Raw genomic sequence first — 14,318 nt, 5'->3', positions numbered from 1 at the left:
GGTCCCCAAGCTTCAGGCCCATTTGGTAGGGATCCATATTCTTCCAGAAACGTTTCAGTTCCAAATTTTCCCAAGAAATATTTCTCTGGTGAATCAGAATCACCTTTGGAAATTGTTTGGCTAGTTGACTGGATTCGGTTTCTTGAAAGAGATGATGGTGATGTTTTTTTTTTGCATGCATGCTATGTGGTAAACTAATAATTGTTGCCTGTTCAGTAAATTTCACCTGCACATGGTATCTTCACCCAAGTTAGAAACCTACCTCTTTACATCTTGTCCAACTGCTCATCCTAATGACACCAAGGTAGAGGGGATAAGCAACAAAGTGGCTAGGAACACAAAGAAAATCAGAGCACAACACAACACACGATGGCTGCCCAAGGGCTTCTAAGCCGATGTAAAATAACAGGGCGTGACGGCTGTTTAGGCGCTAGCACGGTGGAGGTTGTGGACACCTGCACAAACGGTGGCCTGGGCGGGTTGCCAGGGGAGGTGGGGCGGGGCAGCCTCCACCGGTGCCATAGGTAGGGCGATGTCGCAAGAGATTTGGAGGTTGGAGAACACTACGAAGAGTGCCTGAACTAGCTAGGCCAAGGCCCTGCGTGGTAGGCTTTTGTGCATCGAATGGCTGCGGTGGCGACAATGACGCTATGGATCATCTTAGCACCGAGCACCTCCAGGAGTGCCTCGGTGTCATCGAGGAGGTGCCTAGTGGACGGGGAGGGGCAGTTTGAGAACAAGGGGGTGTTTCTCTCGTGAAACACCCTGGTGGCCATTTTGTTGAGAATCGCCTCGAGCTCGCCCATTTTTATCACTCGGGGCCGATTTTGAGGAGAATCGCTTCCGATTCTCCTTACCAAATGATGCCCTAATCACGTCAATTGGATCTTCCAACAAGAATCATGCCAATCAAATCTTTATATCTAGAGATTATGACCCTTGAAAATAGACTGTGACAAATGGTGATTAAGAATATGATTAAACATTAATTTCATGCTTAAGCAATAATTATGAAAGCTTAACCAATGAAACTTTTTATAACTTTCACTTGATGCCCTAGGATGATTTTGGATAGATCAAACGAAGACAATTCATATTGAACCAAAAGATCCTCAAAGAACTAAAACTGGGTATGCAAATAGAAGAACGAGGAGGAAGAACCAAATCATCAACTCATCAACTTATGGAACTTGATCTTCATTGCGTAGATGAGCTCACAAAATACATCTCCACAACATCCTTATAAGGATCTCAACTAAATCCCAAACCCTAGATGGGTTAAACTTCTCCCTCTCTCTAGAAAAGATTTCCTATCAATTATATCTCTCTATATTGACAATGCCTTCATTAGTGTCTCACCCTCTAAACCTAAACTCTAGGTTCTCCGTTGGGTCTTGGTGCCTTCCCTGGCCATGACCCCTTCTTTTCATAGTCCCCAAGCCAACCATAGCTTGGCATCATGAGCTCTAAATCGAAACCGACTCGGATCATGCCTAGTAGCCAAATTGCACCACATAGCGGTCAAACTGGTAGCACACCTGTGGTTAGAGCGTGCCTCCCGGTTGTTAAACCACCAGTATCAATAGAGACAACTCTGGCCGATAGCCCTCTAGTGGTTAGACTAGCCCTCTGGTGGTTAGACTGTGACTCCTAGTAGTCAGACTGGCAACAAGGCAGGGTGACTCTTGATTTAGTCCACTGACATATCTTCTGTGGTTAGACCGCCACCTGCTGTCACTGTGCAATCGGTCAGACCACTGACTCCATGCGTGCTTCCAATGCACGTTGTTTCCATGTGTATTGTTCTCTAGCCTAAACATTCTGCATGACATCCTTGAAGAATAGAACCTCGGGTCCTCCCTGAACCTAGTTTCGATCCCGTCATTGACCAAAAAAACCATGAAACCACATATGAGCACAAGTTCTTCCTAACTTGACTTAAGATTAGTCCATGCAACACTAATCACATGAGTGTTGCATCCATATAAAAAACAAACCAACTCTAATACTAGCATATCCAAGCAACTCATGCACATCACTTATGCCATTATGCTAAATCACTTCTTTTTTTTTTTGCCAATTTCATCACTCACCCAATTTTTCATCACATATGACCTCATGCATTTGTAGGATCTAGGATACCGAATAAAGGGGATATGCGCTTTTAAAACTAATCGCCTACCAATTAATTCTATTTGTCAAATTTAATCAATTGATCACTAAGCAAGATAAATATTATCACCCATAAGTTGATGCAAGAAAAATATTGTAACCTAGCATGGCATACAACAATTTAATTCTAGGAATGTAAATAATAAGAATGTAATTTGCATAGATATAAATTGAGTTTTAAGGGATACCGCACAAGAAGACAATGAATTTTATCCTGTGGTATTGATGATTTGCCGGCCACCCCTAATCCACGTTGAGGTGGGTTCAATCCTATAACTGATACTCTATCAAGTCTCTGATCCTCACAAAGAGAAGGACTTGTTCACTAGTCGGATTAGTCCAATAAACCACTCAGAACATCGATTTTACTAGAGTTGCACTTATTACCACTCTAGTGAGATGTGCACAAGACATCTCACAATCACCACCAGGACTCCTTCACAACCTTCTTGAAGGGCTCACTAATTTCGCCATCTCCAAGCCATCAAGGAATCGACAACCTTCAAGAATAACAAGTTGATGATGCTTGCTTAAAGTATCATTAGTACCACAAAGCTCAAACACTTAAAACTATGCACTAGGATGCTCTCACTTTCACAAAAGATGCACAACTATGAAATGTGAGGGAGAGGAGGACTCAAGGTGTTCAAGCATGAAATCTAGATGTCCAAGAGATCATCCTTGCTGTTGTTTGAGGACTATTTATAAGGTACACTTTGAATTGTAGATGTTATACATGACTTCATGGGTCTCTGAGTCCCTGACGCTCATATCGTAGTTCACATGAAGGGAGCAAAGGTTTCACCAAAATCCAAACATTCGACTTGAGTGTATCTTTATGCAACTAATCTTTCCTTGTTTCTTATAACTGCTCCATTTTCGTTTACTTTATTCCGAAAATACCCATTTTGTACAAATAACAGTATAGTCCCTTGTATTTTGTCTTTCTACCAACTCCCAAACATCATTGCGGGCAAAATTATTTAATTATTCATGCATAGTATTCACTCAATCAGGATCATTTAGTGCTTCATCTACTCGTGTAGGTTCAATAGAAGAAGCAAGCAAGTAATATTAACAAAATAAAGCAATATGAGAGTGAGTTTGAACACCCTTATTAATGTCATCCACAATTAATTTGATCAACGGGGTAATCCTTGGCAGTGGCATGATGAATCTTTGGATGAACCACTATCTATGGAAGTAGAGTTAATAACCAGTTGTGGTTGAGGTGGATCTTCCTTGTTTTCTTCATCAATGGCTTGAGCTTCATTTGAAGTAGATGGAACAACTTGAATTGAGGTAGATTGGTCATCATTTTGTTCATCTTCTTCCTTGGGCTTGATATCACCAATTGATATATTCTTGATGACCATTCTCAACCCTTCATTACATACATCATTCAAGTTTTCTTTGTCTTCTTGGGAGCCATTAGTTTCACCAAATTCAATGTCATGTGTCTTTTCAACCAATTCAGAGTTTTGGTTGTAGACACGAATGCTTTACTACTTGAAGAATAACCAAGTAAGAAACCTTCACCCTATTTACTTTGGAATTTTGATAAGCATGTATTTTCTTTAGAATATAACATTTGCATCCAAATACACAAAAGTAATAGATATTTGGTTTCCTTCTAATAAGGAGTTTTGTTCAATAATCGGTCACAATATATAGTTTATTAGATGCATGTCAAGCGGTGTTCATTGCTTTGGCTCAAAAGCTATCCAGAACATTATATTCCAAAAGCATTATTGATCATACCATATCAATTAGAGTCCGGTTCTCTCACCTACTCCATTTTGCTCCAGTGTATATTTGGCTATAAATTCATGTTTTATGCCATTTTCATCACATATGTTTTCAACATTTGAATTCTTGAATTCGGAATCATTATCACTCCTAACTTTCTTAATGTTGAGATCAAATTCATTTTTGGCTCTCTTGGCAAAGTTTTTGAATGCGTTAAATACATTGATCTTGTCATGTAGAAAGAATACCCAAGTGTATCTAGAAAAATCATCTACTATAACAGGATAATAGCTATTTCCATGAATACTGACACAGGTTATGGGTACAAAGAAATCCATATGCGATAATTCTAATGGTCTTGAGGTTGTGATAGTGCTTTTATTTGGATGAGAGCTTGCTGCCTATTTTTCGGCTTGACAAGCACTACACAATTTGTCTTTTTTGAATTTTACGTCTTTTAAGCCAACAACTAAATCATGCTTCAATAACTGATTTAGTTGATTCATTCTAACATGACTAAGCCTTCTATGCCAAAGCCAACCTTTAGATGACTTTATGAACAAACAAGTACTTAAGCTTGGGTCATTAGAAATGAACTCAACAAGGTAAAGATTTCATTGTCTAAATCCTATGAAAATGAAACTTGTGTCCTTCATGCTATATATTATAACATCAATAGGAGAGAAAGTGCATGTGGGACCAAAATCACATAATTGAGCAATGAACATTAAATTGAAATTTAAAGATTTAACTGCAAAACATTTGAGATAGCGATTTTACCAAAACCTTTAACCTTTCCTTTGCTATTGTTCCCAAAAGTAATATTGTCACATTTGGATCCATCATCACAAATTGAGGTGAACATCTTTTGGTTACTCATTTGAGATAGCGATTTTACCAAAACCTTTTACCTTTCCTTTGCTATTGTTCCCAAAAGTAATCTTGTCACATTTGGATCCATCATCACAAATTGAGGTGAACATCTTTTGGTTACTGGTCATGTGTTGAGTGTAGCCACTATTAAGCACCTAATGTTTCCTATCAGCCTTGTAGTTTACCTACAAAAGAAAGTTAGTTTCTCTTAGATACCCAAACTTTTTTGATCCTTGGTTGGTAGTTACCAAGGCATTAGGCACCCAAAGGACATTCTTTTTACCATTATTTATATAATTTTTGCTTTAACACTACCATTTGGCAATTTCTTCAGCACATAGCATGAATTGAAAGATGCATAAGAAATAACTTTGACACATGTACAATTTTTTATCATTATGCCTTCTATTTTTGCACTTTTTACAATATCCACTACCCATCACAAAAGTTATTTTGTGTGTGTGGGGGGAGGGGGGATGTATTTTTACCCTTCTTGGGATCATATCCAAGACTTTCTCTCTTAACAGAGAACTTTGACTATCCAAGATTTTTCGAATCTTGGCTTATCCTACATAGCATTTTGCCAAATTATTTGTAAATTTTTCTATATCTTATCTTAGTTTATTATTCTCATCAATAAATGAATTATTAATATAAGAGTCAAATTTAGCAAAACATGGCTTAGAAGGAAGATCATCATATGAGGTGGAAGTACTAATGCTAGAAGAACTAGACATAATACCACAAAAAAATGCCTATGCCTACGTTGGTCTTGTTGGCTTCATGAGCAATGAGAGAATCGTGAGCTTCCTTAAGCTTCTTGTGAGTACCTTTTAGATTTTCATGAGATGTCTTTAGCTCCTCATGAGATTCTTCAAGAGATTTGTGATTTATTTTTAACTCTTTAAATTTTGGTTTTTCTTTGCGCATGTAGTCAATGAGACCATTGATTAATTCAACAAAATCATCATATGAATATTCTTCATTATCATACGATATCTCCGAGAATCTCCTTTTGCTATAAGACAAAGAGGTGTGTGGAGAAGAGTGAAGGTACTTCCATCAATATCGGTAAGTCCCTTGTGTGAAGACCCTTCATCATCAAAGTCAAAATCTGAGCTAACATCCGAATCCCACTCTCTATAGTATGCTTGACCATCTTTCTTCGTCTTATAATTTTTCTTGAGTTACCTCATCTTGCCGTCATCTTCCTTCTCATCCTTCTTCGTGCAAGATTTGTCTTCATCCTTGTTCTTACAATTTGCAGTGGTGTGTCCCTTTTCACCACATTCATAGCACTTCCTTTCATCAAAGGGATTCCATTTGGATGATTGCCCCCTTTTGCTATATCATCATTGATATCTCTTTTTCTTCATAAACTTCTTGAATCTTCTTAGAAATAAGGCCATGTCTTCATAAAAATCATTTTCATCACTATCATCACAACCACTTTCATCTCTTGATGCTTGGGCTTTTAAGGCGACATTTTTCTTGTTTGCCTTGGTAACCTCACCATAGAAATCTTCTTGTGACTTCTACAAAATGTCATGAGTGTGCACTTTACTCAAGATTTTCATTGGTGTTATATTTTTCAAAATGGATATTAGAAGCAAAGTCATAATAATTTCATATTTGTTAGGTAAATCTCTAAGAAATTTATAAGAAAAATCAACATTAGACACATCCATATCAAGCCCATTGGGTTCACTTCTTATGTTGTTTAATCGATTGAAAATTTCGGAAATGCTTTCATTTGGCAACGTAGCAAATTTCTCAAGTTGCCTTTTATAGATGAAAAGCTTAGCATATTTGACCATTGTCATTCCCTCATGAACTTACTTGAGCCTTTCCCAAATTTCATGAGCGGTTTCAAGTTTACAATATAGTTAAACTCATTTTGGTCCAAAGCACTACAAAGAATATTCATGGCTTGAACATTTGCAAGAGTGTGTTCTTTATCTCTATCGGTAAGACGGTTAGAATCAATATTAGCTAGACCTTCGTTTATAATGTACCATAGTTTTCCGTCCATTTCTTTAAGATAAACAACCATTCTAGCCTTCCAATATGCATAATTAGACCCATCAAAGAAAGGTGAATTTTTCATGTTGACATAAGCATCACTAGCCATTATCCTACTTCCGGATAGTTAAATACTCACTAAAAGGGAGTCCTAGGCTCTGGTACTACTTGTAAGATCTATGATTCCAACAAGAGGGGGGTGAATAGGAGGTTTCAAAACTAATTACGTAGTAATCAATTCTTGTTACATAATTTAATCAATTGATCACTAAGTAAGATAAATATGATCACACCTAAGTTGATGTAAGACAAATATTGCAATGCTATGATGACATACAATAATTTAATTCAAGGAATGTAAATAGCAAGAATGTAATTTGTGCAGATACAAATTGAGGTTTAAGGGATATCACGCACAAGAAGACAATGAATTTTATCCCATTGTATCGAGGACTTGTCAGTCCCCCCTAATCCATGTGGAGGTGGGTTCAATCCTCTAATCGCTCCTCACAAAGAGAAGGACTTGATCTTGGACATGATTAGTCCAATGAACCACTCACAACCTCAATTTCACTAGAGTTCCACTTTACCATTCCGGTGAGGTGTGCACAAGACCTCTCACAATCACCACCGAGGCTCCTTCACAACATTCTTGAAGAGCTCACCGATTTCACCACCTTCAAGCCATCTAGGAGTTGACAACCTCCAAGAGTAACAAGTTGATGATGTTTGCTTGAAGAGTCACTAGTGCCACAAAGATCAAACACTTAAAACTATGTAGTAGAATGCTCTCGCTCTCACAAAAGATGCACAACTAAGCAATGTAAGGGAGAGGACTCAAGGTGTTCAAGTATGCAATATAGGTGTCCAAGAGATCATCCTCGCACCTGTTTGATGACTATTTTTATAATCTACACTTTGAATTGTAGCCATTATATAGGAATTCACGAGCCTCTAAGTCTGTCGGAGGATTAACTCCAGTCGCAGGGATCCCGAGAGACCCCTTTTTAGAGATTCGGCCGGGGGGATGATCCTGAATATGTTCGCCTGAGAAATAAATAGGGATGAATGCAACTGCCAGTGGTGGTGGAATGACCTAGTGCAAGAAGAAGTAAATGCACCGAAATTTAGATAGGTTCGGGCCGCACGGGGGCGTAACACCCTACTCCTGTATGGATACTATAAATGCCCTGAGGAAGTCCCTCAAGGATGTTGCTGGTTACAAGAATGTTGGTCTATCTTAGAGCCTGGGGCTCCTTGTTCTTCGGCCTGTCTCGTGCTACTCACTTCTCAGCCGTTGTTTCTCTTGTGCTGTGTTCTTGTCTATGTTTGTGTGTCCTCTCTTCTTTCCATACCATTTCGGATGTTTCCTTCTGTGCCGCTGGCTGCTTTAAATACCCACCGGCAGCAACGTGCCCCAAACGGGAGGGGGGGCACGAGTTCCAAGACACCATAAATGGAAAGGGCGTTATCATTTCCTCTAGGTGAAGTGACCGGGGGTGGAAAATGCGGCACACGCCCGGTCATCCGTCACAATAAATGTCCTGGCAACGGGTGCCGTGGAGAGGGCCCACCGGGCAGCCGCAGAGCGGCCCGGCATGCCTGCCCTGTCTTGTTCCCCTGCCACAGTAGCGCGGCAGACGGAACGCCTCGGCCCTTACGACGCTATCCTGAGACGGGCCGGATAGCGCGGGATGGGACCCGTGCAATTAATAACCCCATGCCTCTCTGCAAAAACATGGCAGGAACTGACGCTGAGCGCGGCGGGAGCAGTTGGAGGTGACAGGCCACGCACGCTCTTTAAATGTGGCCTCGGGCCTTTGACTGGCTGACACCTCATCGGTGGGCCCCACGGGGGCTTTCTGGGTCGTCGGGGTACCGAGTGCTCGGGGGTACTGTTCGCCTCCCCGAGCACTCTCTCCCGAGAATGCCCTTTCTTGTCCTCGGGGAACCGAGTGCTCGGAGGTACTGTTCACCTCCCCGAGCACTCTCTCCCGGGCACTCTTGTACGGATCCTCGCGGAACCGAGTGCTCGGGGGCTGTTGCACGCAGCCCCAAGCACTCTCTCCCGGAACTTCCTTCGGTGGGTCCTCAGGATACTTGGGTGCCCAGGGGCCACCGCTAGCGGCCCCGGGCACGTTTCTCCCGGTACTTAGCTCTCCTGGTCATCGGGGGACTAGGGTGCTCGGGGGTCACTGTACACCTTCCCGAGCACTTTCTTCCCGGTACTTAGTTTTCGTGGATCATCGGGGGACTGGGGTACTCGGGGGCCACTGACTGTGGCCCTGAGCGCCCTCTCCCGGGTCTCGATCTTTCTCACCTTGCGGGAGAGACTCCGTGGGATGGCGCCATGTGGCGGATGGCTGGCCTGGCTTCGGGATTCAAGGACCCCCGGTTTCTGATACACCGACAGCAGCCCCCGGGCCCATTGGCAGGCAATGGCCCAGAGACTGCGGATGGGCCCTTCGTCGCCAACGAGGCCGAAGCCAGTACTGACGCCACGTGGTGAGCTTTCAGATGGTGGTCCCTCCGGTTCGGGCCTTTGGTATGGCCCAACGGGGAGCCAAACGGACGCGCGTCCAAACGGCTCTCGAGGCGTGTGACAACAGGACGGGCGGCGCGTGATGACAGGGCAGGCGGCACGTGTGGCTGCCGCGCAAATCGAGGAAAATAAGCCTGGCAACTGCTGACACCGCATGACCCGTGGGAGATTCGCCTGACGGTTACGTTGATCGAGGAAACCGTCCCGCTGAGTGCACTGTGGCAGGCAATGTTTGAATTCCCCTGGGGTATAAAAGGAGGAGGGGAGCGAACCGCCCCCCTCTTTACGCCATCTTGCGATCAAGCTCTCGCCCTCTTTGCGCTCCTGAGCCCTAGACTTTCCTTAGGCGATCAGAGCACCTTCCTTTCCCCACCGTCCAGATCATCCCCCACCCTGACGAGATGCCAAGAGCAGGAGGAAGCCGCCGCGACAGGACTCCCGATGGTGTGCTGCCGGAGTCCCGCCTAGTGAACGAGGAGGCGGCGGACAGGGTTCGGAAGCTGATGGTCCCCGAGGGCCAGCGGGGGGCCTCGGTGGTGACGCCGGCGAGCTTCGAGCCGGCGACAAACCGTCCGGGGCGCATCGTCCTATTCACTTCCTTCGTGGTGGCCGGGCTGGTGCCGCCGTTCTCAACATTCTTCCTCCAGACCCTCGACACCTACGGGATCCAGTTGGTGCATCTCAGCCCCAACGCCTTCGTCATCCTGGCGGTCTTCGCCCACCTCTGCGAGATGTTCGTGGGGGTGCCACCATCGGTGATGCTCTTCCGGCACTTCTTCGTGCTGCGGTCGGCCCGGAAGAAGAGGGGCCTCTCCACCGCGGACGTCACCGGCTGCTGCAACTTCCGGCTGCGGGACGGCCTGGGGGAACAATACATTCCCCAGGTGCTGCAAAGCAAGTGGGAGGACTGGCGGCGCAATTGGTTCTACGTCGATGTCAGCCCCCACGACCGTCTGACTCTGCCGGAGATGGCGGCGGAACCCCAGAAGGTGACCTGGGAGGTGCCGCAGCAGCTGGTCCTGGAGCGCTTCGACTTCCTGCGCCAGGCCGGGCTTACTTCGGTGATGGTGGTGGCAGACTACCTGCGCCATCGCCTGGCGCCCCTGCGGGAGCGGGCCCGGCCCTGTTGGTTTTACACCGGCCCCCAGGACATCACCCAGACCCAGATCGACGAGGAGTGGGACCTGGGCAGGCCAGCACTGAAGGGCCTGCTCCGGGTGGTGATCGGGGTGGATGACCTGAGCCGGGCGGATCTCCCATGGAAGGAGATGGCGCTCTGCGTCAATCCTGACTGGGTGGCGCTACAGGTGAAGCTGCCGGAGTTCGACGCCCAGGGGCTAGTCGACTGGCCGGGGTGCCAGAACCCCGGGACTATCCAGATCCCCAGGGTGGATGAGGCGGTCGGCGAGAGGGCCGAAAGTGGCCCAGCGCGAACCGGCGGCGCGGGCACCGTGGGCGGCGGGTCGCAGGCCAGCGGCGGGGCTTCTGCAGGCACCAACCGCCACATCGGAGGAGGAGGCGCCACCGGCGGCGGGGCGGCGATGGTGCTGGAGGACCGGGGAAAGCGCCCCCGGCTCTTTATTCCTGTGCCGGAGTCCCCGCCGTCACCGTCGCCAGGCGAGGGGGGAAACCGGGACGACCAGTCGTCCAGCGCGAGGTCGTCGGCGGGGGCGGCATCTGCGATTCTGGAACCGCACTTTGGTCTGCTTGGGCCCGATTCGGCGCCCGAAGACCACTGGCGGCCCCGCAGAGCCCTCGGCGGAAGAGGAGGAGGGAAGACTACGGGCCAACACCGTGGAGCCCGGAGTACAGGATTCCGGCAGCAAGGTGGTAGTATCGTAGACCCACAGCCGTGTAAGTTTCGTCCTCCCTTCTTTCCTGGGCGTGCTTTGCCCAGACTAAATTCTGAGTTTTGATCCCATTCTTCTCTTGCAGGCCGCCTACGGGTGCCGCCGAGAGCCAAGGGCGGCTGGAGGAACCGAAGTCGGCGCCAGCCCTCGAGCCAAGCGCGCCCGAGCCGAGTGCTCCGGCGGGGCCAGGGCCGTCGATCACAGCGGCGGAACCGGGTCCGCCGAGCACGGCGACGGAACTGGGGCCGCCTAGCACGGTGGCGGAGCCTGGGCCGGCAAGCGCGGTGGCGGAGCCAGGGCCGGCGAACGTGGCGGCCGAGACAGAAATGCAGCCGCCGCCCTGCTCCGAGCCGACAACAGTGGCCGCGCCCGAGCGTCCGGCGCCGTCCGAGTCCACCCCAAGCGCACCGAGCGTGGGGCGGATGACCGCACGGCAGTTTTCGGGGACCCTGAGCCCCCCGGAGGAGGCTCACAGGGGAGCCAGCGCCCAGCCGCCGCCCAGTCAGCCCGCCGACCCTCTCCCGATCGTGCTTGGGAGCGCCCAGGAGGTGATCGGGCGGCTGGAGGCGACCGTGGCGGGGGAGATGGCGCAGCAGGAGGCGGAGCGCGTCGCTCTGGTGACGGAGAGAGCGCATCTTACCGCGGCTTGGCGCGTTTTCGACTCCCGCCTCGCCACAGCGCGCGCCGCCAACGAGGACGAACGGCACGCTATGGTGGAAGAGCAGAAGGCCTTGGAGCAGGCCCACGCGTAGGTCGCGCAGGAGCGGAAGGCTCTGGAGGACGCCCGCGCGGAGGTCGCCCAGGAGCGGGAAGACGCCGCCCGCCTGGCCGAGGCATCGCGACAGCAGGCTACCGGGGCTCTCGCCAGGGAGAGGTAGGCGCAGGAGCGGGAGGAGGCGGCCGTGAACCGCGAGGGGGCAGCAGAGGCCTTCCAGGCTGACCTAGCCCGCCAGAAGGACGAGGTCGACCGGACCCACGCTGAGCTCCAATGCTGGGGAGAGGAGCTCCAGCACGTCGAGGGGGAGCTCCAACGCCGGGAGGAGGACGTCGCGATCCGGGAGACCGACGCCGAGATAACGGCGGCGGACTTGGGCGCACGGGAGGATTTGCTGGCCCGTTGGGAGGCGGAGGCTGCCAAGGTGGCAGCGACCGCTGCTGCTAGGGAGGAGTGGGCCGCCAAGTTCGAGGCAGAGCTGGCTACCCGCGAGCAGGCCCTGTCCATCTTGGCAGGGCAGGTAAAGCTGGCTGAGGCCCAGGCGCCCAGTGCTGGCTCTGCTGGTGCGGCCGGGGGGCAGGGCCTCGAGGAGCGGCCGCGGACCGTGACGGAGGAGCTCGAGGCCGCCTCAGCCGAACGGGCCAGCCTGCAGTTGATGCTAGAGGACATCCTCCGGCGGATGCAGCGGTCCGTGAGGTTGGCCGGGCTCGGGCGACTTCTCATGGAGGAGAAGGGGGTGGGCCCCAGCCGGTTCGCCCTAGGCCTCCAGAAGGTCAACGAGCGCCTCGAGGCGCTGCCCCAGGCCGTCCAGGAACTCGCCGCCCGGGAGGGGCGTGGCTTGGCCCAGGTAGTGGCCGAACACGTCCTGGCTTGCTACCGGAGCCAGGACTTGAACTTCCCACTGGTACTAGCTCAGGAAGGGGTGGTCGAAGCCGAGGAGGAGGCTGCCTGGAAGGCAGTTCAGAGCACCGCCGCCGCGGTGGCCGCCGGCTTCACGCGGGAGGCGCCGCCGACCCCAGTCCCGAGGAGCAGCAGCGAAGGCTCCGACTCCGACTAGGCTTTTGTAGTAGTTTTTTCTTCTTCTTTTATTTTTGACTTGATGTAAATATGGGAGTGATCCCTCAGAAAAGTTGTCCTTTTTATTGAATATAATGGAAGTCTTTCTTTGGGGTCGCAACTCCGGTATTCTTCTGAGTGCTTGATGTAGTTTCTGCTGTTTTCACTTGATGCCCTGAGGAGTACTCAGTCGAACCGACCTCGACCTTTCATTCCCCGAGAACAAAATCGCCCCGACCATCCTTCTCAGCGCGTTTAGCCACCGAGCCCTCGCGAGTCCGCAACGGCTAAGTCAAAAGACAAAGGCACGAACTTCCTTGCTCGGGAGATAGATCGATCCAGCACGGAGCACGCCATGACCGGTGAACACTTCTCCACTTTGCAACCACTCAGCAAGTAGACTGGAGACACGCACAGGCGGGAATGCGACCAAGAGTCCCCACGGTTCGGTGGTGCCCGGGCTTAGGACGGACCGGACCGAGCACCGACAGCCCGTCCTTGGGGCCTAGGCTCCAGACTACTCGAGCGGCTCGAGCGATAGGATTACCGAGAACCCCAGGGACTCGGTAGTGCTCGGGGCCCTATAAGCGGACTGAACACCACGACCACCATGAAAAGACTTCAATCGTACATTACCATACGTACAGTACACCTTTCTACGGACCGTTCTGTCGTTCTAGGAAAAAGTGGACACATGGCAGGGTTTTGTACGCGATGAGACCATCTCACCGAGCAGATTAGAGTACGAGGGCCCCCGAGGACGACTCGGGAACAAAATATTACTGAATGTAAATTCGTCTAAATTTAACCACTCACCGGACAGCTGTCAGCTTTTTAGCCAACCGATCCAGAAGGGGCATGCGCTCCGAGCTCGGGGTGCCTGGGAACTTGGTTCCCACTACCGGGGCGCCCGAGCACCAGGGGGCGCATGAGGAGCCCGGGATCAGGCGATCCCGACCACTCACGCCTGAGCGGTAGGACCACCCGAGGGCCCTTAGGGCCGAGCAGTGACCTGGGCACTGAGGCCCTCGCGGTCGAGCTGCTTTGGCTTTTGATCGTCGATCTGTGATTTGAGAAAAAATAGAGAAATTCTTTGCTTGGTGCACTCTATTAGTGTGGTACTCATTATAGACTGCTCTCGTTTTCGACCCGAGACCTCTCGAATGCCCAGACCGGCGGACAAGAGTAGGCAGAGGCATAATCTAGAGGTCCTATGGTTCGGTGGCGCCCTGGTATGACAGACCAGACCGAGCACCAATAACCCGCCCCTGGGGCCTAGGCTCCGGACTACTCGAGCGCTCGAGCGATAGGATTATCCGAGAACCCCAGGGGCTTGGTA

The 14,318-nt window shown here is 49.5% G+C and overlaps 1 protein-coding gene across 1 annotated transcript; it reads left to right on the top strand.

Moving 5' to 3' along the window:
- Positions 1–10,626: 10,626 nt before the first annotated feature.
- LOC133895092 (uncharacterized) lies at positions 10,627–11,960 on the top strand. The gene is made up of 2 exons (XM_062335289.1): positions 10,627–11,015; positions 11,294–11,960. Exons 1-2 carry the CDS (start codon positions 10,627–10,629, stop codon positions 11,958–11,960), a joined length of 1,056 nt encoding a protein of 351 aa, XP_062191273.1.
- Positions 11,961–14,318: the final 2,358 nt, after the last annotated feature.

The sequence above is a fragment of the Phragmites australis genome, chromosome 16 (assembly GCF_958298935.1).
Source record: "Phragmites australis chromosome 16, lpPhrAust1.1, whole genome shotgun sequence".
NCBI lineage: Eukaryota > Viridiplantae > Streptophyta > Magnoliopsida > Poales > Poaceae > Phragmites > Phragmites australis.
The sequence above is the reverse complement of the archived record's forward strand: the minus strand, read 5'-3'. Positions and strand labels throughout refer to the sequence as shown.